This window comes from Pygoscelis adeliae, unplaced genomic scaffold (assembly GCF_000699105.1).
Source record: "Pygoscelis adeliae isolate BGI_AS28 unplaced genomic scaffold, ASM69910v1 Scaffold113, whole genome shotgun sequence".
NCBI lineage: Eukaryota > Metazoa > Chordata > Aves > Sphenisciformes > Spheniscidae > Pygoscelis > Pygoscelis adeliae.
Genome location: NW_008825108.1, coordinates 16,566,800 through 16,592,732, shown reverse-complemented (window position 1 = coordinate 16,592,732; position 25,933 = coordinate 16,566,800). Strand labels below are relative to the sequence as shown.

Below are 25,933 nucleotides of genomic sequence, written 5' to 3'. Positions count from 1 at the left end.
GAGTACTGAGGAAATAAAAGATAAACTATGAAAGTTTATTTGCATCGTACATGTGAAATTTATTCCTCCGTGACTGCTTAGCAGCCTGAAGAAGCACTTGCAAGGCTTTAGCAACACGTTCAGATACTTCTGCTGACACCTCATGGAAAATATTGTTGTTACGCTAGTTTGTATTTTTCCTTTGCTGACTTTTTCTCTGATAGTATTGAATGGCTGGTTCTGAAGCCTCATTAGCCTTGTCTGCCACCTTATAGTTGTCAAAAAAGGAGAGAATCTTGCATTATGGGAGACATGGGTCTTTTCTCTGTCTTAGGAACCATTGTAGGTATGAGCCAAATATAGGAAATTTTGAATTTTTGGTTTATATCGTATTTGCCCTTTTCAAATCACGTTAAAAATACTTAAGAAAGGAAACACAGTAAACAAGCAACAGAAAAGATGCTTCAGACTATTGTCTATCGTCTAGATTTGTTCCCTCTTCAGATTCTGTCCTGTACAGTTTCTTTCAGCTCAGGAGATTTTCACACAGTCTTTAGTTTCCTCAAATCATTATGTCCCACTGCTGAAATAGTTTATCGGATAATTCATAATATTCTTCAGAAAAAAAAATTCTTCCAGTTTTCTGGGGAAAACTGAAAAGGAACTCAAAACTTAGTTTCAGTGTCCTGCATGTAAAACACATATTGCCAGACCATAGCATTCATATTTAGCATTCAAACCCCGACTCCCCAAAAAAGTACTTTTTCTACTTCAACTCAGGACAATTCTTAAGTACAGAATCCTCTTGCATCTTATTCTCAGCTCGTGTCTAAAAAAGATCACATAAAGGCAAATGACCGTCACTTCTTAATACAGCCCAGAAAGGAGCAGGGGGCAAATGTTCATCCCCTTTCCTCTTCTCAGTGGATGCAGGAATGGAAGGACTCGGTCTCATGGATAACTTAGCATCATTTGCTGGAGTGGGAACTGTAATTTGTTTTCTGCATGAATTTTCAGTATAACAAAGACTAGAGTAGCAAGTAGTGGACCAAATTCCCATTTACCACTAGTCTTCGTAGCTGGTGTCAGATACCAGCTTACTGGAAGACACCTGGTGGTCTGGTGTAGGAGATCAAACCGTTAATGCAAAGGCCAAATTGTAGAGCCTTTACTGCAGTTAGTAGCATTGTTATTTCTTACATTGAGTTTGTAGTATTTGTAGAATAAGTACTATTAGATCTAGATGATTTCTTAATTATTGAGCAAACCAGGTTTCAGTAATGTCTGGAGTGGACCTGGCTATAAAACCTATTTTTCCTGTAATATTTTTTCTTAGAATTAGAAGCTAGTTACTTTGGTTTAAAATGCAAAAATCTGTGGAAAAATGAATATTCCTGCATAGACATCACACCTAATTACACCAGTCTTACAAGGAAAATAACACATTTCTATTCTGTAGAACCATTCTGTATCTGTAGGACCAGAGATCAGTGAAATATACACTACAGATATAGAAAACAGTTACTGGCTTATCTCAAACCATATAAAATCATGCTTTATCCCCTTATAGTATATTTTAGATAGTGAAGCCTAGCCAAAGTCATGTCTTTCATATCAAAGCTTGGGCTTCTGTCAAATGTCAAAATCTCAAGATTTGTAGAGACCTCATCGCTCTCTACAACTACCTGAAAGGAGGATGTAGCGAGGTGGGTGTCGGTCTCTTCTCCCAAGTAACTGGCGATAGGACGAGAGGAAATGGCCTCAAGTTGTGCCAGGGGAGGTTTAGATTGGATGTGAGGAAAAATTTCTTTACTGAAAGAGTGGTTAAACATTGGAAGAGGCTGCCCAGGGAAGTGGTTGAGTCACCATCCCTGGAAGTATTTAAAAGACGGGTAGATGAGGCGCTTAGGGACATGGTTTAGTGGGCATGGTGGTGTTGGGTTGACGGTTGGACTCGATGATCTTGGAGGTCTCTTCCAACCTTAATGATTCTATGATTCTATGATTCTATGATCTCTTTATAGGGTTTGCAGTGTGGGTCATAGTTGCAGATCTTATTCTTTGGGTGTGACTGTGAAACTATACTCTGGACCTTTCTTGAGACTACAATAAACAAATAGTATTGGATGTTGGCTGCTTTTCTCTTTAACAAAGCAGGCACTAATGCACAAAGTGCCTTGTAAACTGTTATTGATCATATAATAGCTGCTTCATTTGCCCACAGAATTACTGTGCCATGAGTAAACCTGTTGATTTTTAAAATGTTTTGAAATGCATTTTAGGACAAGGGGCAAGAGAACAAGGCCAAATCCGGTTGCCATTAAACATGGTTTTATACAAAAATAAATAAATAAAAATCAGAGAATGCAACTCCAATTGTACATACTTATGCAGAGTCATGGATTTTTTTTTCTTCTGATTTTTAGTATGAATTTATCGCATGCAACTTTATATTCTTGCCTATGACACTACCGTTTTTGTTTTTCCTCCAGTTCTTTAGACTTTCAAAAGTTGAAATGTAATTTTTTTAACTCAGCTATGATGATGGAAGGAATGTCTAGTAATTGGAGCAGTCTTTTATGTCTAGTGTTTGGAGCAGTCCTTTGGGCTCTGAAGGTAGAGGGTTCTTGTCTGCAAAAATTACCCACTTATGACTGTGAGCAAGTTGCACAGTTAAACAGTGATGGTTCTTACTGTAATCCCTACTTAAATGCCATCAGCATCTTCAAAGTACCTCCTTAGGCACAAGATCTTCCTGTAGGCACCTAAAGCTAAGGTAGCTTTCACTTCTGCCACTGCTGGAAGTTGAGAACAGGTGGGTAGCTGGGTGCACCCAGGACACGTACACCGTCAGGATACGGGTGGGCTCGATTTAGCTCCCTGAGCAGCAGGCTGAAAAAAAATGCTGGAGATGATTGCTGTGACTCTCGTGCCTATGCTATTTCAGGGAATATATAAATATTCACTAGGTTTACCATAGAAATTATTTACTCCAGTGTCTGAGACATTCTTCAAAGACAGAAAATGTCTGGGTTCAGGCTCTGATTTGGAAAAGGATTTTCAGTCTGTCTCACATGTCCCAGATGAGCATGCTAATCGCTTGGCTTCTCAGACTTCCCTGCAGCAGCTATTCAATTTTGCATACAATCAGAAAATATTCATTATACCATGGGGAAAGTGAAAGTGGCTCTAAAGCCTGCCAAGAAGCGCATGATTTTCCTAAGTGTGATCTGTATTCATGTCCTCTTAGCAAATCCTATAGAGGAGAGATTTAAACCTTGGTCTCGTGTTACATGTGAATATTCTCCCCAACGAGTTATCTTATAAAAAGCGTATTAAAAAATTGATGAAAACTGCACTACAACTTCTTCCTTCTTAGCCCTCCTTTGAGAAGAAAGGCTGGATAGTTTAGTTTTAGTCAGGATCCACATCCTGCAAGCTTTGGACTCTTGCATGGATTGCACAAAAATAGCAAACGTAGTGGGAAGGTCTTTTCTGTGCCATTATCTTGGAATGCTCTGATGAACTAGACAAGAGTGATGTAACCTAATTGCATGTTTACTGAACGCAGTGTGGTGTATTCTGTAGTAGCAATGCCAAACCTACATTGCAACCCCACTGGAAACACTGTTAATGATACATTAACTTTAACTGATGGGAAGGCCTTAAGCTTTAGAGGAAACACATTCAAAATGGTGGGATTTCTCTTGCCACTCTTGGCTCGAGCATGATTTCTTCTTTTTTTTTTTTTTTTGATATGGTGGCAGTGTTAATTTTTTAGCTGTTGCATAGGCGGTCAAAATATAGCTCTTGAAAAATCTACATAAATCATATCCTCTTGCATACAGTTTAGGTCATAAAAGGGAAAAAATCAGAAATTACTATATTGTATCTGGTAGTTGGTGGGAACATGAATTTTTAAATATGGTGGAGGCAAGACCTGAATTGGGAGGCTGTTTTTGAGACAAATCCAGGTTGTGGTTTGATTTGTAAAAGATTGTCTTAAGTCTGTCAGCCACAAACTGTTAATTTCTTTCTTTAAAAGAGAAAGATGCACAAGTAGGTTTTTCAAATGAATAGTTTACTGTCTGTAATAAATTCAAACTTGTTTCCATGTAGCTGTGCAAAAATCTGCAGGCACAGGGTCATCCGAAGTGATGCTGCCTAACAAAAGGAGACTGGTCAATAAATGGGCAACTGCATAATGTACTGATTGAAGCATGGAGGACTCGAAGCCCATATTGTTGGCAGATGTTTGCCAAGAATGCCATCATGAGGAAGGACAAACTGTCACCTTAGGGGGGAAAGTTATTGTCCTGGTTTCAGCTGGCATAGAGTTAATTTTCTTCCTAGTAGCTGGTATAACATGCTGTGTTTTGGATTTAGGATGAGAATAATGTTGATAACCCACTGATGTGTTAGTTGTTGCTAAGTAGTGCTTACACTATTCAAGGACTTTTCAGCTTCCCATGCCTTGCCAGCGAGAAGCTGGGAGCGGGCACAGCCAGAACAGCTGACCCAAAGTGGCCAAAGGCGTTATTCCATACCATATGACATCTTGCTCAGTATATAAACTGGGTGGAGTTGGCTGGAGGGAGGTGACCACTGCTCAGGAACTGGCTGGGCATTGATCAGCGGGTGGTGAGCAATGGCATTGTGCATCACTTATTTTTTATATTATTATTATTATTATTATTCCTTCCTTTTCTGTCCTATTAAACTGTCTTTATCTCAACCCACGAGTTTTACTCTTTTTTTTTCCTCAATTCTCTCCCCCATCCCACTGGAGGGGAGGAGTGAGTGAACGGCTGTGTGGTGTTTAGCTGTCTGCCGGGTTAAACCATGACAGTTATTCATCAAATTATACAGTAAGTTAGGTTGGAAGAGTCCTCAGGAGGTTATGTGGTCCAGCACCAGTTCAAAGAGAAACCAACTTCAAAGTGGGATCTAACTTTTTTGAGGTTCAGTGAGGTTGCTCATTCAAAGGCGAATTTCATTACACTGCTATCATTTGAATTCAACCAGACCAAAGTTAAGTTTCATAAAGCAAACATCCTTGGCTTTAGGGAACTATTGTTACCTTATATGTGGGTTTTCTTCCCCAGCATACATGTCAGTTGGTACTAAATCTCAGTCTAGCTCAGTGGTCGTATAAGACTCGGTCAGAGAAAGCACGAGGTAGACCAGCCCAATGCATGAACTCATCTGACAAGACGCAAGTTCTGAGACAAGTATGGCAATGGAGGCAGTTGGATGGAAACAGTGGTATGTGCTTTGGGGCAGTATATGTCTTCCCACGCCTATTTACCTGCAGGCAACAGCCTCTTGGCACTCTAATAATATATTTTCTCTATGGTTACTGTCAAACATTGAGAAATTAAAAAAAGCAGGTGGAAAACCATATACTTTGGCTGTTTCCTCTCCTATTTCGCAAACGTAAGCTTTGGCTTACAAATTCCTTGATTCAGAGGGGGAAGCCTGTTAGAGTCATTATTTACCTTGCAGTGGAGAAACTGCAGAGGCCCCATGAAGTGATATAACGGAGGAGCATCATTTTTCCACACTTTGTACGATGAAAAGCTACAAGAGATCAAATACGGCAGGGAATTGGTAGCTCAGTATAAGTTTACAGAGTGCAGTATTTCTAGGAACAGAGTTGTGGTAGCTTAAGTATTTTCTAGCTACAAGAAGTAGTGTGACTATGTTTGCGTGACACTACCCCAGCAGTTCACAGCGTTACCCCACTCAGAGTTGTTGCAAGGAGAGCTTCTTCCTGTGAATCAGCATGAGAAATGTCAGATGGGAAACAAAATGTGCATTCCCTGCTGGGGGCAGCTATAGCTGTTGGCCACAAAAAGGAGGCGTAGGCTCACAGCGGAGAGATGAGTGGAGCAATGGCTGGTGGAAAATGAGGAAGAATGAGGGCAGGGCAGGAGTGCTAACATACTCGACAGAGAAGATAGAACAGAACAAAGTACGTAACTTCTGGGTAACTCCTGGGCACACGATTAATCACATCAAACTACCTCCTGCATCTGTGTTGAGTTAAGAAGAGAAGATCTCTGGTGTTTGTCTCTTCTCAGCAGGGTTCACAGATGTGTCAGTGGTGCTCTGAAGTGTATTTTGTATCTACACATCACTAACATTTCAACAGCAAGTGCATTTGTTTAATTACTCCAGTTCTGTGACAATTTATTAATCTGTCAGTTTTAATCTTAGTTACATTTTGTGACAAGGAGATTATGTGTATTCCATTTTGATGTGTTTAAGAATTAGTTGTCACTGAAGGCTGCTATTTGAAATAGATTTAAAATAATAATAGTGCTCATATGTGCTTCACTAACTACACAGTGAATTAAGGCGTTCCTTTTTGTTCTCAACAAATGCTAAAGACGAAAGATTAAATATTGCACATAAATTGTTGTTCAAGATCATTTGGCCCTGAATGACAACTTTGATGTATAAAAAAGCCAGTTTTAGAGCAAGTTTTTAGACAAGGATTTGTGGAACTTTACTTTTTCAAGTACTTTTTACAGGGTCGATGATATTGATGTTAGCAATCTAATGTTAAACCCTTTTCCCAAATTCAGGAGTAAACAAATCTTTAAAATTTGTAGCCTAATCTAGCATGTAATATTAATTATGGTAGTTTTGGGAAAACATATTAATTCTTAAAGGTGGCAGACTTATAGACCAATCAGATGTAATTTTGTACATTTTTACAGCAATTCAAGCTTGTGTTGTTGGCTGTGAAAGTTCTGGCTTTACCATAAGGACTTCAAAAATCAAGTTCAAGGTAGATTTTTGGTGTAGTTATCTGTAAGTGTCCTTCATATAGCATGACTTGTAGACTGTGCTGGAGATGAGGGCTCTAATAAAGTTAAATTCATACTGCGCTCTTGGGTGTTGCTAAAAGACTTGTTTGTAGAGAAGAATGAAAAATGTGCCATTGTGATACTGTCAGGGACATCTTATATCCAGTAGAAGCTGATGACTTGTTGTTCATCTCAGTACTGCGATTATGCATGTGATTGAAATGGCACCCAATTTAAACCCTGACATTCCTAGCTAGAGCTACCTAATGAGAATAGCTGGCTCATATTTCCATCCTGGAGTTGGGTTATGTCTTAGCAGTGAGGTTTTTATAAGCCTTTTCCAAAAATTCATTCTGCTTGTTACTATTAAATAGTGTCGTTGAGTTCCTTTACTTTATCTACTGAAAGAATAAAAAGTCTTAAGACTACTTCAAATGATAAATTATAGAACATATATGCATGATTTTAGCTCCTTCAAGGGTTATATTCACAAATTCATTACAAACGTTACCTGGGTTTTTAACGTGGGGGAGATTTGTTTCTTAACACTTTCTTTAGGTCCTAGTTAAACATTCACTGTTTCTTTGTTTGAATTAAGACACATAATTGGAATACAAGTAGCTAAATTTCTAATACAATGGTGTGAAAGCTGTTTGCATGGCAGAGCCGCACTTCATGAAGGAGAAAATAAGAGGTGTTTCCCTGGAACTTTTTGTCTGTTATTTGCACTAGAAGCAACATAAATAATTTATAATTGTAAAATTGTGTATTTTGTGCACTGCCTAATATTCTAGTTAACAAAACAGTATGTAAAAATGTCATTTTAAAAATTTTTGAGCAAGATGATTCGCCTTTGCAATGTAACAATGTAGTGTGGAAATGGGTATTGACATGCTGTGTGTATTTTTAATAGAAAAGGGCATCAACAGGCATACTAAGGTAAGAATTGGAGAAATTATTGCAGAGATCTTTATTGTCTGTATAAGGAGGTTAGACTAGATGCTTCTAATAGTCACTTAGCCTTCTGGTCCTTTAACCTTCATCCTGTGGTGATTCTGGCAAGAAATACTTGAGGCTCTACCATCTCCCCTGTAAAGAAATTGCAAGCCAGTTTTCTCGTGATAATATAATGCCATTTGCATTTAAGTGTTTATGTTCCATGTGAAGAAGAAGAAAACCCCAGCTTTCCACACTTGAGGGTGTTTGTGCCAATAGCCTTAGGTACAAGAGCTCATTTAATTCATGAGCTCCGAGAAAGTTGTCAACATTTTGCAAAGGCGGTTTTTCTTGCATTCTTTTTTACTGAGCTAAAACCCAGAATTTAAAGCTGAGGAAAAGAGGAAGAGTTTGGAGTTTCCTTTGATAATTCAAAGTAATCACAATCAAGTCTTTAACAAGGCCAGTGAGGATTGAATCTACCTCTCCTTTTTTTTCTCTCTGTTCCCAGACTGTAATTTGTGGGATTTACTACACAGATTTTGCTGTGGCTACGTTGCACCAGATTTATACATTTTTTTTCCCCAGATCACATTAAATCAATAAATCATTTGTTTGCCAATAACAGTGTGGAAATCTACTGTTTTTATCTTTGCAGGGGTAATTCAGACACTTTAAATACTACCAGAAATGGGAACACCCGTATGCTTTCAGAATACTTTTAACACCCTTCGGCAGCTTTATTTGGACAGATGCCTTATTTTATTACCTTTCTTAAAATCCAAACAGTCCTGAATAGCATTCTGTCCGAGTTTTTTTTTCTATCAGCTTCCTGAGCAGCTGCTAGGCATTTTCTTCTTAATATGATGTAGGATTCTCTGCCGCCAGTAGATAGAAGCTGAATGTAAATGCTTTCCTCTCCCCCCAGAAGCTCAAATGCAAATAAGTGGTCTGTAAGCATAATGAACAGTTGCCTTTTGTCATAACTAAATGCAGAAATCAATAATGCAGTATAAAAGCTGTTTTAAGGTAAAATGACAGATCTAACAAAAATCTGCAATGCTTAATCAGCAACGTGTCAATTTTCTGTATTCTTTTAATCTGAATGATAAAAATAATCTGTGGTGAACTATGGTACAAGTTAATTGTGAGAAATTTCATGTGCTTGCAAAAGACATAAAAAGCAGATGTTTGCAGTACCACACAGAGTTTTGTAGTAATATTTTCAAAACTGGAGTAAATAAAGAATAATAGCTAACACAAGAGGTTTTAATTACCGCTAGGGAGGTAATTGACATTTTTTCTGAGGGGACAAAGCATAGTGTACTATGTACCTAATTAAAGAAAATGTGCCAGTCCTTCAGAGACTGGATAATCATTTTTGTTGTTATGGTTTAGCTCCTAATGTTCTAGAAATGGAAAATTTATAGTTATGAAGTTTTGGACAGATTCTAGGTCTCGTAGATGGTGTAATGATCATATCAACCACAGTTAGATGCAGTGTATAGTGGCATGTTGCAGTTTTCTATTTTGCTTTGTCTGTGCACAGCTGTTCCAGCCGGAATGCTCTAATTTTTTCTAAAGCTGATTATTTTATTGTCTAGTGCACGAAATGAGATGAGAAAGAACTCATGCTGATATACATCATCGAAGTGGAATAAATTAAAACTAAAAGATATTACCTTTGCTATATGACAGAAAAGGTATTCACGTTTCCACAGGAGAAATGTTAATGAATTAACTTTCTATCTCCATATACAAAAAGAATATCTCTGCATTCTTTTGATTGCATTCCTTTTCCTTGAGTGTCTTCTCCATCCCTCCCAGGCTGGCTGCTGACCCAATTCTTTGGAAGCCTGCTCCACCTTGACCCTGTCTCATTACTGTCTGGAGATTAAACCTTCCTTTCTAGGAGCAGTAACGTTTCCTCTCCACCCCTTCCTTTCTTCTCCACAGAGATAGCTTTAATCACTTGTAAATTGATTTCAGTGGCTTTCTGGCCATTATGGTATGCAAAATTCTGGTTACATTTTGGTGAGGAAGGCGGTGTCTTCATGTCAGTTCTTCATTCCGCTTTGTTTTGCAGTGTGTCTGAAGGACTCCCTCTTCAGCTGAATGTGCAACCTTCTGAAAATCTGAATTGCTCTGTTACATGTCAGTATGTTTTAAATGATGTTAGTTAACTCTAATTGATAGTCAGGTAACTTGATTTATAATAAGGATACAAACTTCGGTCCCTCGTAAAATATGAATTATTCCATCTTTTTAAAGTACCCCATGACTTTTATTTCAGATGCATGGTTCCTCAGTCATGATGGGTATTTAGTTTCTTTGGCAAGTGTATCGTATTTTTGTAGACCCATAAATACAGGATTGCTGTGGCTTGTAACTGGCCACAGGCTTTGTGTTTAGCTGACAACACAGTCCTCATTACCTATCTGGCTTTGGCTGGCTGGACTTGTCTTAGCCTGCCTGGAGATTTGTTCTGACTTGTAAAAGCATTTATCTAATGACAAAATAATAAATTATATCTACTTTATTTTAGCTCTTGCTTAGCTTCGTACAATTATGTGGTATAATCCACTTTGGTATATATGTTTTGTATTTAATAGATAGTTATAACATGTAGTTACTCTCTTTAGAGTTAGGTATCTATAACCCTAGACTAAAATGGAACATAGAAGAGTAAAGACATGTGACCATAACTGAGGCCTTGAAAGTACTGGCATGGGGTGATACTAGGGGCCCCAGACCTATGAATAGCTCACCAGTGGCCAGTTACTGGCCATCAGATAGTGTGACCTTGAGAGCAGAATAAAACCAGTTTTAGGGAAAACAAAGAGAACAAAGAACAGATATGTGGCATATATGAAACACATCATATATGATGAAGATGTAATGCGGACTTGCAGACCAGTGAAGAAATAACAAGGTGTAAAGCACATTAACAAACATAAAAATTACTCCAAGAAGAGCCTAGAGAGAGAGGAGGAAGAAACAGGCAACATCCTACTCCTCATGGCAAAGGACTTGGGACGCTGATAACTTGGTCACCATACACCACCTTCCCAGGTTGAAACCATTGACCTTAAGACCGCAGAGGGGCAGTGGAAGGGTGAGCAAGGGGTAGATACTGGAAAGATTGCGTGTATATATGGCATTTTAACAGTATTTTGTTTGGTGTGTGTTAGTATCATTGTGAATGGACTAATAACACCTCTGATTAGACTGTTATATCTTTCATTAGGACTAAAAATAATTTCCTGGCTTTTCATATACAGTGTGCTCCTTTTGCCCATCACAAGATCCTGAATATAACAAATCAGTGGGAATTCAAGCAACCTATTCTGTAACTTGGGTGTCACGCCTCAGTAACAGTATGTATCTTCTGGTTTTAGGTCCGTAATGCAGGGGGGCCTAGTTTCTTTGCAAAATTAGTGGAGCTTTGAGAGAGCAATCAGAACACTTAACTGGGGATCGCCTTCTTTCCATTGATTATATAAAGTCCTTATGCTCCTAACTTTAGCATTTTTACCAGATTTATCAGATCTTCTGTCTCCCTTCTTGTCAATTCCCTTTCCATCTGGCAGCTGGATCCTCAGTGGCAAGATTGTTAACTTGAAACCTTGGTTTTCGCACGTTCTTCAGACTTCCTTCCCTGTGCATCTTTGCTCTGTTTCCATTCTGGTTTAGGTTCACTCTTCCCTATTGTACTGGACTGTTTACACCATATAACACTTTTAAGTAACTTTGCTATCTTTAATACAATGTTCTTCATTATTCTGAAGAGCTGGGGGAGGCATACCATTTATATTCCAAAGGTATATTTAAACTATAGGTAAAATGACTAAGCCGTGTTTTGTGTTCACAGAGAGATTTTCTTGATGCTTTTGGATATAAAAAGATGACTCTTCATTTTCTAACAAAGCAAGCTGTGAAATACAGAGCTCTAATACCTTTCTCGCCTTGCATGAGCAAGAACTTCAAATCCTTGACAGGCAGCTTATTTCTCAAGTTAAAACTATTTTGCTATTGATGTGTTTTTTTGACATTTATGTCATTTTTGAGCTAAATAAAATTCTTCAAAGAAATCTGCGAAATTTGTACACAAAGAAAACTGTAGTACTAATTGGATTTGAGGTCTTCAACTTTTTGTTTAGAAAGCACAATAACTTTACTGAACACCAGGCGGTGTACAGTATCTGATTAATGCTGTTGTGGTTGATGTGATCTGGAGCAATGGCAAATGTTTTTTTAGGTTTCCAAGGAAACAGTGCAATAGGGGCATATGGGGGTATGACTATACATATGTATGTATAACAATTTCTTAAAATATAAAAGAAACAAGATTGGAGGTAGGCTAAATATCCATATTTGTAAGTGAGCTATACCCAGCCTAGCTCTTCCCATCCAGCAATGAAAAACTTTTCACCTGCTCTAACAGAGTGTGAATTTTGCCTCTATGACTTCTTACCAACCTCCTGTACCATCAGCTGGCCACAGTGTGGTTTGTTTTCTCGTCTACACCAACAATAATTGTCACTACTTCCTGAAAGTTGTTAACTGGATAACCACAGAACAAAATCCCATTACCAAAATAGTTAATGTCCATGGCATTAAATACAGTCCTTAAAATAGAATAGACGTCACTGAATGTTTTTCCTTGCAAAATTTGTTTATGTACTCAGTTGGAGATGTGTAGGTGAGCTGTTTTTCATAAGAGAAGTCTGGTCAGGGTATCACATTCTCTGGAGTTGCCAAAATAATAAAATGTAAATGTAGGTAAGAGGAAAAAGATAAAAGTTGTCATGCTAATTAGACCTCTGATCTCTTTAGTGCAGTAGCCTGGACTGGCAGTACTTAGTACAGACTTTTCAAGCTCTGATTTAAGAACCATCGAACTTCAAGTAAATTTATTCAGTTAAATAGTAACATGGCTTTTTAGGGAAAATTTCTTCCAAAGCCCAAAGGACCTATGTCCTTGTTGTTCAGTCTGTGTGTACATGTTATTTACTTAAGCTTAATCTAAAGTTAATGATGACTCTTCTGAGTTGTCTGTTTATCTCCAGTTGTTCAGTGTATATGAAGAGTTTGCTCTTATCTTCTCCTTGTTCTGTATGTTGACACGTGATATGCCGTAGTAATGTTGAAGGTCAGGGAAGATTAATCTTGACAAGCTGTATCATCCTGACACTTGCCTCAGTGATTATATTTGAAATAACAAAAAGACATGCCTGTTGTTTTTGTTAATCTCAGCTGTAATGAAGTATACTGTTTGCAATTTATTTGTATACTGCAGATATAGTAGATGAAGTTATTCTTCCTTGGTTCTACAGGAATAAATATTGGAAAATGATTATATAGCCACCCTTGCATTTTGCATGTCTTCTAGCAAACATAGGAAAAAGCAGAATTGATTAAATCTGATGAATATTGAAAAAAAGTTGTCATTTCAGTCATTATGAAATTACTGTGCCTAAGTAAAAAATATTGATTATGCTATATTGGTTTATTAGAGTTTGTTTCTTCAGATTTTGGATTAATAAGTTGTATAACGTTGTATCAGGTTAAGTGATGCATTGTAATGAGACTTCCACGTTTCTCCCATAGATAGGGACCATTATGTTTGCACCTTTTTTTGCATACCAATGAAAGCAGCTTTGTGTTGAAGAAAGTGAAAAATTGAAATGGTAGCAAATATTAGTGATTGATATTTTGCTGAATTGATGTTTTTCAAATTCTTTTTCCAGTTAAGGCCTCAGTCCATCCCTACTTAGATAATTTTGATCTGACAGGTCATCGTAATTCAGTTTCACATCAGTAATAATTTGCTAATGCTTTTTCATGGGTAGTTGCTTTCAAGTGTTTATTGATTTCTGGATGTTGGTACCCTTCCAAAATACATAAAAAATTTGAGGTGGGTTGGCTTGGTATTACTGACCTTCCTCTGAATTTTCTGCGTTCTCAGGAATGCATGTATATTTGCAAGTATATATAATGTTTAAGAAGTAGTGATGACCATAATCTGTTTGAAAATCTTATTTTTCCTTGTTTTTCTCTTCATTTTCAGGTCTGGCAGTTTCTCTTCAGTTGCTTCATGGAGACATAGAACAAATTAGGAGAGAGTATACATCCATGTTTACCCATGGAGTATCCATAACAAGGAAACTAGGTTTTTCCAATATTATAATGCCTGGTAAGTTAAAAAGAAAAGACTCTCAGTAAGCAGCAGAAGAAAGAACTAATGAGAAATTACTTAGTTTTCAGCTGCTTTCCAAATAAATACCGTATTCTAAAACTTCTTAAACTTTTCCAGAGACTTTTATGTTAGTTTTTTTCAGAGAGTTAGAAGAAAACTGTGTCCCAGCGGCCCCACTGCATTATATGTTGTATAGTTACTGTGTCAATGTCAAAAGGGCATACAGCCATAGCAGCCTTTTTTGAGAGAAGGAACCCCACTTTATAGAAGTGAAGATGACTGAATGCAAGACTGCTGAGCTCTGTGCAGAGAAAGAGATAACCAGCAGAACATTATGTTCTTAGGAGGTGGTAGCTTTCTAAATAAGGATTCACAGAATTTCACTGACACTGTACAGCTTCTGGTTTCACCAGGTTTGTGTCTCAAATACTGGAAATGAAGATACTGGAAATGGATAATAATAGGGATGTAGAGACCTTATTTTGACTGTATTGTATGACAAAATATGCAAATACTCAAACAGATGCTAAGGAAGGTAGAAAGATTGTGTCAATATGAATGTGAAGAAGCAAATACAGGAAGAAGATTGCAGTAATATCTATAGTTCCGTCCCTGAAATGAAGTTTTTAAAAAGTTTATTGGGTTGCTGGAAATTATAAGGCAAATGTCTCTTTAAAGGAAAAGCATACTTGCAAGCAGACTAGTTTGGCATGATTATGGTGGTGTGTTGTTGCTGAGAAATATTGCAGGGAGGAACTCACATCTTGGTTTCAGCTGAGTTCACACACAATACCTTGACTCTCTCAAATGTAAATCATCTTCATGACTTGCAGATTTTGAATAGGGACTACCTTCTTCTTATAAAGATCTGTCTTTGCATTCCTGTGTACCTAAATCAGAAGTAAACTAAGGTTCTGAGGCAAGAATAAATAAGCTTCAATACTTCACTAATCAAGGAGGTCTTAAATAGGCACTTAAAGCTCAGTAATAAGACTCAGCTTTAGCTATGGGCATGTATTTTTCTTGAACTTCTGCCTGAAACTTGACAACTGAGAATTCACTCTTGTGTTGTTACTGCCAATTAAACATCTGTCCTTCTGCATCCTTGATCAGTACTACTAATCACTTAATACATGCACAGAACACAAGTTAATAAAACAGTTTTAGCATTATTATGAAAATACTCTGCTGGTGTGACTGCAATATTTAGAACAATAAAATGCATGAGTCAGGTGCCATTTAATTAAAGGTAGATTATATATGTATGTTTCATGGAAGCATTCAATTGAAATCTTACGGCTTATTAGCTAGGGTTTATTTGTTGTATTACTGTTGGATTTGTAATTTGAATCAAATGAGTATTGTAGATAACGTGGCTGATAAGAGTGGAAGCAGTTTTACTGAGCACGCTATAACTAACTCCCATTAAGAAACCTTTCTCCATTTATCTATGATTTAGTGACCTTCTGCTCTGTGTTATCAAATTTTCTAGATTCTATAAATAGCTCTTGTATCCCCTCACTTTCTAGTTGTGAAATAATGGGATGTACTGAACTGCGAAAAACACGTTATAGCACAGTACTGGCTAACAGTAACAGCAGCTAGTAATCGGCTGCTGGAGGAGTTTCTCAACTCAGTTTCAAAGAAATGGCCAGGCTCAGTTTGTTCCTTTTTTATTTAAAAAAATAATACATGGGTTCTGGTGTGCTGCTTTCTCAGTCCAAATGTATGCATACCTCAGTTTAGAAAATGTACCGCTTTCATTCTATATTTACTGGCATAGAAGAGATTTCTCCTAAAGAGAAATAATCATCTCACTCTTGCAATGACGAGTTCCAAGGGCTAACCAGAGCAGTATGCCCTAGGCACTGAAATGCCCGCAGGAACCTAGCCTTTGAAATGCTTTTTTCTTTCAAAGCTCCCCTTCCATTTTGTTTCTCTTCTAGTGTCTTTTTTCAGAGACACATTAGAGAACTTCATCTTTTGCCACTGGAAATGGTCATTAATTAGATCTTATTTTATATTTTTGTGGAAAGTAAGTATGTTGCTGTGGCTAATTAACACTTAGGTTAGGGTTCTGATTTATTCAATAATTAGTCAATAAGAAATACTTCATGCTGCTAAACTACAGTATCTCTTTTATAAATGCTGTATTTTAAGTCTCTCTCCTATTCTGCTGTATTTAAACTCTCTCTGACCTTCATTTTTCGTCATATCAATCCTTTTGTCTTTGGAGGTTTTGCTGTTAGAAGTAATTAGGATCAGCATACATGCCAAACCAGAATTTTGTTGACAGTAATAATGCATGTTTTTATAGAGCAATGCTTTTATGTCACTGGAGCCTGACAGGGTGAAGCCACAGGACCCATGGAATTTTGTAATGAAGAACTCCAGGTGTTTCAGGAAACAAAGTAGATGGCTAGAAAAAAGCATATATGATTCAAAAAGGCTATGAAATAAGTAACTCACTTTATTCTAGCTGACAGAAGAAGGAAAGGCAGTGAAAGTGTTATCTTGTGAGTCTCATCAACATGCATTTTATAGGTGTAATCGGGATTTAAGGGCAGACTTTATGCAACCACTAGTAAACTCCTTTCCAGCATCCTAGTGTGGCAGTCTGCAGATGTACAAGCCAGTATTCTCAGAAAGCTTTGTACAGCATCGAAGGACAACTGTGCTTACACCCTGAAATTCTGTGTTCACCATTTCCTGAAAGGACAGACAACCACATCATTACTTAGCATATGAAATTTAGCATTTAGTATTTACAAACATACTATACTTTTTGAGCAGTACTTTAAGTTAGATTAATGTACATGATAGGTGATGGAATATGAAAGCCCTTTTGTATTTTTCTATGCATACTTTTACCAGCTTTTTTGCTGTTTTATGTAGTGCACTTTTATGGAATCTGTTTCCAAATTTGACATAGCATCTGTATCAGTGCATAACTTCAGTTATGCTTATGTTTATAACTGCCAGTTGTAAACAGACTCTAAACTGTCGTGTGGTAAGCATCCATATAGTTGCACATCTTTGTTTCTTGTGCTTATCGGACCAGAACTGTGTCTGTTTTACTTTAAGCTATATTGTTCTTAATAGTGCTAAGTCTATTACTGGTAGTAGTTGTCTTGACTACTTGGTACATTCAAAGCCAAAATCCATTCAGCGTGAGACACTAGCACATAAAGTAAAATAATCTCATGTCTTTCTGTAGAATCCATTTTTCACTAAGCAATTCAGTTAGGTCCAACCCTTACTTCCTGGAACTTTACCTACAAACTTACTCTATGCAGCTTTGTCTATAATATCAAAGATAATTCTTATTTAAAACAGCTATAGATATGATTTTGAAATGCTCTGTATCTTATAGGGGACAGCAGCTCACCTCCAAATGTCTTAGTCCATAAAATATACTGCAATGTATAAACAGTTGGCCTGTTGGCTAACATCTCAACAGATTTTCATAGATGGGTATTGATTAGCTATAGACACCCTGTTTCAGCTTATGATCTGAACTGATGGCATTACCACTGCTGAGATCTGACCACCGCTTGCTCTGAGTTAAGATCAGAGTTTATGTTTCTTCCTGTCCATCCAAATTATTAAACTCTTATGATATTAGAAGAGGTTAAAGCATTGACAAGTCAATACAATGGTATTACATTGACCATTGTTTTCCTTGTACGTTAAGCTTAGATGGTCTATAACGCTGGCATCTATAGCTGAGCTAGTCAGTCCTGACTGCAAAGTTCTTAGCTTCTAATCCTTCACTCTGAATTTTTTGGTCCTCTTCTAATCCTGTGATATCATTTCGCAAATAACATAGCTAAAGACTCTACGTGAAGCTGCCATATTAATTTCTGTAATGTAATTTTAATACTTTCAGACTTATATTTGTCAAACAATAAAAGTCGCATTTTGTTTCTCAATGTTCTGTCTTTTTTTTACAATTTCTGCTCATTCAGCTGATAGAATGAGCTGCCCAGGATGTTGCAGTGCTTTTAAGTTTCCTATACGAAGCTTTCATATGCTTAATTTAGGAAAAATAACTTAGGTTTCTTACCATCACATCTGCATTGCTTTGCATTTGTCAACTTTTAACTTCATGAGATGTCCTTTAGCTGTCCAGTTAAATCTCATCAGAATCCTGTCTTTGAAAGCTACTGAATATACTCATTACTCCTTCATCTGGATTACTAAAAGGTCTTTTATTCTTTTCGTGTGCAAGTACACGCTCTCCAATCTTTCTTACTTTCCATTTTCAGAAGCTTTTAAAATGCAACTAGAACTAGAATCTTTGTCTTTTTATACAAATGATCTCACAAAATGCTATCCATGTGATAACATGCATTTTTCAATGATGTGATTTTGACTAGAAACATATTCCCTCTTTCGAAGCTTAGAATAAGAGTCTGGAGAGCAAAAATGTAAAGAAAGCTATGGAATCTGTTCTCTTCATCATGGTAAGTGTCTGTAGCTGTCAGCGAGCTTGGACTTAGTAAAGAGCTGTTGATTCTAGGAAAAGAAATATGTCTGACACACTTAAGCATTTTTCTCCCACGAGCAGTGGTATGAATTTTTCCAATCTTCTTCATCCTGTATGGAGTACAAACAGCCTAAATTTAACACCTGTCATTGTTTGCTGTTCTGATTTCCAAGAAGCCAGAAATATGTCTTTTTAATTACTGAAGCTAATATCGCCTGGATATATTAGTTACACAAAATATGTTTAAGCAATATTGTGGAGTAAAGACACCCTGAATTTTGACCTTTCACGAAACTGTAGTACACTATTGGGAATATCCTCTGCTTTCCAAATCCTATTTTAATACTTTTTTAAAGCTTTGATCCTATCTACCAAAGGAATTATCATTTCTACAAGTCACTGGAGAAAACAAAGATACTAATATATGACTACATACTTGGTTAGACAAGTGTAAGGGACTTCTATATTGTTTTCCTTCTCCTTCCCATTGTCTCTGTCTTATTTTCTTGGTTCATTAGGAACTGAAGGAAAAATAGAAGAGAACTATGGAAAGGGAAGAAAGGCCAGAATTTAATTGGACTTCCTTTGATTTAAGATCTCTGGAAGTGGAGAACAGGGAAGAGAGTCTTTTGCAGTTTATAGTATTTGAAAGAGTAAGCCGGCTTTCTTTTGAGCATAGAATAAGTAGCAGTAGTGCATGGGAAGTGTATACAAGTATAGTTACGGCTTGGAAGTTTTTCTTCAGTAAACCAGGTAAGGAGCACTAGCAAACTAACAAGTGAATGCTTTAGCTCTGTAAAAATAAATGGTCTTTCAAAATTCTGTTGGAAATGTTTTCTTTATATTGTAGCTATACAAAATCAACAGGTCAAAGTTTTCTGTTAAAAAAGCTTGCAAGTCTTCTATTCCCCACTTATTGAAAGCAACTTGTTTTACATCTCATTGTTAAAAGCAAGAGCAAAAAAAAAAAGTCACAGAGCAACTGGGTCTTACGTGGTAGATCTACAATCTGTTTGAAATCTGAAAGTATTACAGTTTGAGAATCCCTCATAAAGGGCATTTCATTTGCTTAATCAGGTGTTTTCTGATGAGTTTTTCCTAGGGCTTGTTGAGAGTTTCTGTAATAAAACTGAAAATGCAGAGAATGTTCTGTTGAAAAAGGACAGTAGGGTAACTGAGAAAAGGAATCTGTTTATTCATCTTTGCCTTTGATTTAAATGCCAAAGCTTACTTAATCCAATAGTAAAAAGGCACTAGTGTTACCAAAGTCACCAATGCTGAAATTCTAACACATGCGGAGTTGTTTTAATGTTTGGCTTATATAAACAAGAATATCAGTGATAATATAAAAACTAGGTAGCAGTATATAAATAATAGAAATGGTCTTATTTCTTTCTGCCCATCCCCTGTCATATACTTAAATGCAGACACACCCTGTCCCAAATAAGTTTTTGTCAAGTATCACCCAGAGGGTCCCAATCTCAGACCTTTTCTTTGTATGTTATATATTTAAGCACCGAGTACAACATTTTCTCATTCTTGAGTCATGCGTGAATATTACTCATAAAGAGTAATTATTGTGAGTCTATGCAAAAGCTTCTCGCAAATAGCGAAGTTGTTCTTTGCCACAATAACGGAGAAGTCAGGGTATTGCTATATGGGGAGAAAGCACTGAACAGACAGCTGACTGGTGGTTGTCACGGTCTTTAAATCTGACACACGTTTACTGGCAACTTCAAGCATGTCAATGAGATTTGCCCCGTTTCTTAACAGTGATGAATACATTTGCTGATAAGCAGCCAGCCACTCTTTTGGTATCTTCTACAATGCAAAACAAAAAAGAAATTGTTTCAATAATGGGATTTCACTTCCTACAGTGATGAAATTCTTTGTGAAATGCAGTGTGCCTGTATATCTCCTCAGCTGATCTGAGAGAAGGATGCCCTTCTCTCAGATAACATCCTTCTGTACTATGATTTTCACAAATGATGCCAGATTGCTTAACTTGAATTTTTTTTTTTTTTTTTTTTTTTTATTTTAAAAACACACTTATACATCATTTAAAAGAAATCAAGGAGAGGCAGCAAAAGACCAGGATGGATTAGTAAAGACATGCTCGTCAAACTAAAGGTCAAGAAGGAAATGCACAGCAAACTGAAGGTCAAGAAGGAAATGCACAGGCAGTGAAAGCAGGGACAGGTATCATGGGAAGAGTATAGGGACGTTGCCTGGTTGGGTAGGGATGGGGTCAGGAGGCCAAGGCGCAGCTGAAGTTGAACTTAGCAAGGGATGCAAAGCATAATAAGAAGGGCTTCTACAGGTATGTCAGCCAGAAAAGGAAGGTCAAGGAAAGCATACCCCCCAATGAACACGACTGGCAAACTAGTAACAGCAGACAAGGAGAAGGCTGAGGTACTCAACAACTTTTTTGCCTCAGTCTTCACTGTCAATCTCTCTTCCCACACCTCTTGAGTGGATGGACCTCAAGGCAGGGACTGGAGGAGCGAAGTCCCTCCCACTGTAAGAGAAGATCAGGTTTGAGACCACCTGAGGAACCTGAACATACATAAGTCTGTGGGACCTGACGAGATGCAACCCAGAGTCCCGAGGGAATTGGCTGATGTAGTTGCCAAGCCACTGTCCATGATACTTGAAAAGTCATGGCAGTGAGGTGAAGTCCCTGGTGACTGGAAAAAGGGAAACATTGCACCCATTTTTAAAAAGGGAAGAAAGGAGGACCCTGGGAACTACCAACCTGTCAGCCTCACCTCTGTGCCTGGGAATATCATGGAACAGGTTCTCCTGGAAGCTATGCTAAGGCACATGGAGGACAGGGAGGTGGTTCAAGCGAGCCAGCATGGCTTCACCAAGGGCAAGTCTTGCCTGACCAACCTAGGGACCTTCTGTGATGGAGTGACTACATCAGTGGACAAGGGAAGAGCTACGGATGTCATCTATCTGGACTTCTGTAAGGCCTTTGACATGGTCCCCCACAACAGCCTTCTCTCTAAACTGGAGAGGTATGGATTTGATGGGTGGACTGTTTGGTAGATGAGGAATTGGTTGGATAGTCGCATCCAGAGGGTAGTGGTCAATGGCTCAATGTCAATGGCCGGATAGAGATCAGTGGCGAGTGGTGTCCCTCAGGGGTCTGTACGGGGACAGGTACTGTTTAATATCTTCATCAATGACCTAGACAGTGGGATTGAGTGCACCCTCAGCAGATTTGCAGATGACACCAAGCTGAGTGGTGTGGTTGACATGCCTGAGGGATGGGATGCCATCCAGAGGGACCTGGACAAGCTCAAGAAGTGGGCCCATGTGAACCTCATGAGGTTCAACAAGGCTAAATGCAAGGTCCTGCACCTGAGTCAGGGCAACCTCTGGTATCAATACAGGCTGGGGGATGAAGGGGTTGAGAGCAGCCCTGCGGAGAAGGACTTGTGGGTACTGGGGGATGAAAAGCTGGACATGAGCTGACAATGTGCACTCACAGCCCAGAAGGCCAATCGTATCCTGGGCTGCATCAAAAGAAGCGTGGCCAGCAGGTCGAGGGAGGTGATTCTGCCCCTGTACTCTGCGCTGGTGAGACCCCACCTGGAGTACTGTGTCCAGCTCTGGAGCCCTCAGTACAGGAAAGACATGAACCTGTTGGAGTGGGTCCAGAAGAGGGCCACAAAAAATGATCAGAGGGGTGGAACACCTCTCCTATGAGGACAGGCTGAGAGAGTTGGGGTTGTTCAGCCTGGAGAAGAGAAGGCTGGGGATACCTTATTGCAGCCTTTCACTACTAAAAGGGGGCTTATAAGAAAGATGGGGACACACTTTTTAATAGGTCCTGTTGCGACAGGACAAGGGGTAATGGTTTTAAACTAAAAGAGGGTAGATTCAGACTAGAAATAAGGAAGAAATTTTTTACGCTGAGGGTGGTGAAGCACTGGCACAGGTTGCCCAGAGAGGTGGTGGATGCCCCATCCCTGGAAACATTCAAGGTGAGGTTGGAGGGGACTCTGAGCAACCTGATCTAGTTGAAGATGTCCCTGCTCATTGCAGGGGGATTGGAACTAGATGACCTTCCCTTCCAACCCAAACCATTCTACGATTCTTGAAATCGTCGAAGTTCAACTGCCAGAAAGGCTTAGCAAGAGTTTAGTATTGCTATAGTATTCCAGGACTTAATCTCTTCTCCCTACCCCAAAGGGAAGGAGATTATGTATTAATCTTCTAGGGAGGGAGAATTTATATATTAATAAACACATACATTTTGTGTTAGTTAAAGTATTTACAACCTCCAGGTTGTGACTGCTGCAAATATGATAAGCTTGTAGTGTAACTGGTTGAAATTTAGGCTACATGCTGGTGGTCAGTGCTGCATCACCCAGACATAGGGCCACCTACTTTCGAATTGAGCTCTTCTGTCTTGTTCCCTGTGTTTCTGTAAACTGTTTATTCCTATCGTAAATGTAGCTGTGCCAGTTCCAAGTTTACTGGGCTAAAAAGGGAGTGGAAGATTTCCTGCCCATGTCTTTTATGTTTCAGTTTTGCTTGTTATTGTCAGCATATCAGCATGGATAGTAACATCATAGAATATCCTAGCTGCTACAAGGCATAGCATGGATTGACTCAAAGGGTAGGAGGCAAGATGGCTTAAGGGTCCCTAGCCCTCTCCTCCAAGTTAAAATCACCTTCTACTCGTGTTTTTGAGATCCTTCCACTGACAGTAGCTACACAGCTCTTGTCCCATTCTACAAAGTATTCTAAGGAGCTTATCTCTAAAACATTTTGCATCCACAAGATTTACATCCTGGAGAATACCATTTTGTCTGTGCCACATCCAGAGATTTTCAGTCCCTACAACTGAAATTGTTTTAAGAAGTGTTCAAGTCATGTTTAGGGTATAAAACAAAGCAACTCATTAGCTTGTATTTTACAGGGATGTAAATGAGCAGGAACTTTCTCTAAACAAAATAATGTTTTCTGCTGCTTTTCAATTCATGGTTCTAAAGGACCTATAATTCTGAGCAAAGCTTTCTGAAAAACAGTTCCTAACAAAAGCTCCTAGTGAGTTCTGTGTAATTATTTTTAAATTAGTGGCTGCTGTCAGGACAGTTTAGATTTGCACACTGAAAGCTATAACTATCAGAGATGCTATCTTGTTCAAATACAGTCACGCTGTGTTTTGTTACAGTACTAAATAATGAAATTGACATTTATTTCACTAGAAAGCTTTTTGAGGATAGCTGGCAAACTAAACTCTCTTTTTGTTCTAACAAAGACAGCTACCTTTGATCTTTGACAGCTATCTTCAGCTTGAAAACCTTGTTCCATATTAATATGCTACAAGAAATTCTACAGTTCTAATTGTGGTTGGAATATGAGAAGTCTTGTTGTTATAATTTCTGTGTTGCAATTGTAACTCACAGCTCCCTCAGTGTAAGTTTATAAACAGTTTTGTGATGAAGGATCATTGACATTTAGGTTAGGTACAAATGTTTCTAGAAAAATAAAAGAACAAACAATACATTCATACAAATGTTCTCCTGATGCTTGTCCTGATCTGACCTTCTCCTTACTAGTGATTACCCGTGTTGTTCCTGTCACCTGAGGTTCAGTGGGAGCATTCAAGCCTCTGTGAGCTGGGAGCAGCTTGCACGTAGGTCCCATAGCTGGGGGTACACCCCGTGAGCAGCAGCAGACCAGTGCTTGTATGCAGATCCTGAACAGTGATGATGCAGCCTCCTATCTATGAAGGAAAGGGAGCCTGCAGAGCCATCCCATAATGAAACTGCATGGTGGAGATAATAGGACCCCCGAGCATGTGGTGTCGTCTCCAATCTGCAAGTTACTCCTGGCTCTTTTCTCTTTACTGGTTATATAAAATTTGTGTTTTGTAGTTGGCAGGTTCAGGAAGGCTGATCTCCATTAGCTAAGCGTGTCCTCCAGCAGTCTGTCTTGTGGTTGTTTTGCAACTTTAATTGGCCTTTCCTCCTGCTCCTTGTAATTGCCTCTTTCATGTAATTGATGGTGATCAGGTCTCTGTCCCCTGCTCCCATTCAGCCCTTGGACACTTCACTGCTAGTTGGATTGAAGTCGTGAAGCTTCTTCTGTTTCTTCTTAGGTCAGAAACCATGAGCTGTAATGTGCCTGGTTAGCACCTACATCTGGGGCAAGAAGGCTTTAAAGTTTTTTCTCTCTCAACATATAAATAGTGCTTTCAAGATATTTTTGCCAGGTCAAAGCTGAAATGTATTGGCAGGACCATATGAAGAGGCAGGTACTGCCAATGCTGTGCTGTACACAGCAACCCAGACATTTCAATTCAGCACCTTTCACATACAATTAAATTAACTTACCAGAGTAAACGTCCCTACAGAATATGCACTTAACACTTGTGCTGCACGGGAAAGATAAGGCTGTATAATCACCCACATCACTAATTTTTTAAATTTGGATCCAAATATATTTGTCTGAGTTTTTATTATAATTTTCTTTCCTTTTTCCTTTCCAGAGTGAAGTTAACTTTCCAAATACATTTTCTTTTTCACAGTCAGCTATTTTCTGATAAGGCTTTGTGCTTGATTTTTACAACCCCATTGACTTTTTGATCTTACAAGCTTTTACTTGTAATATGTTCATACAAATATTGTGCCAAAAATTCATCAGGAGCGTGGCTTTAAGTTCTGAATGTTCCAGTACACTTATCTGAACAGTGCAAGCTCAATATAGTTGGTTTTCTTACATTTTGGTTGCAAGTAGTGATCTGTTTTAAACCAGAAGTGAAATATGTGTGAGTACAAATCCAGACACAAGGCCAAATTTAAACCAAAACCTACATTTTTTTAAAGATTATAAAATGTCAGATATGCCACATACTTTGAGAAAAGGAAGTTGCTGTTATATCTGCCTGATGCAGACTGTACCCTTGATATATAGCCCATAGTTTACATTCTTTTTGATTTATTTTCCGGTCTATTTCAGTTATCTCCCTTCTGATTTTCTATCCATTTCCATATAAAACATCATTATTCCTCATATAGCGTGAGAGGCTGTGTCTCCTCTTGGATTTAATTTGCCTTGCATGATAATAGAGAAAATCTGGCATTTTCTTTCAATAACGTGACCCATGTGTCTTGATTTGCTCTGAGACATTGAAAACAGAGTACAGCTTCCTGAATGGATGTAGATCAGGACAAAATTAATCTGAACTATCCTCTCATGACACTGATTACAAAATCTGCCAAGGTTCTGTAAGAGGAGAACAGGACAGTATTTGTGAAAGTACGTCCTACTCCTGTGTCTTTTTTTCCTGTGATTTGATTTCTTCTGGCAATTAAAAAGGTGAACCTCAATGGGTTTGGATTTTTTTAAAAACCTTAAAATGCCGACACTGTTTTTGAAAGCCTGCTTAACTTCTGTGAGGCTCTAATTCTTTTAGAAATCCTTTCTTATTTTTGCATAGAATCACAGAATGGTTTAGGTTGGAAGCTACCTTTAAATATCATCTTTAAAGATCAA

At 38.2% G+C, this 25,933-nt stretch overlaps 1 protein-coding gene across 1 annotated transcript in view; it reads left to right on the top strand.

Annotated features, from left to right (window-relative positions):
• Positions 1–25,933, top strand: part of DOCK4 (dedicator of cytokinesis 4) — a 167,659-nt gene that overhangs the window by 44,952 nt on the left and 96,774 nt on the right. The window contains exon 13 of the mRNA XM_009327700.1: positions 13,801–13,926. Coding sequence (XP_009325975.1) covers positions 13,801–13,926 — 126 coding nt within the window. The remainder of the gene's footprint in view (positions 1–13,800; positions 13,927–25,933) is intronic.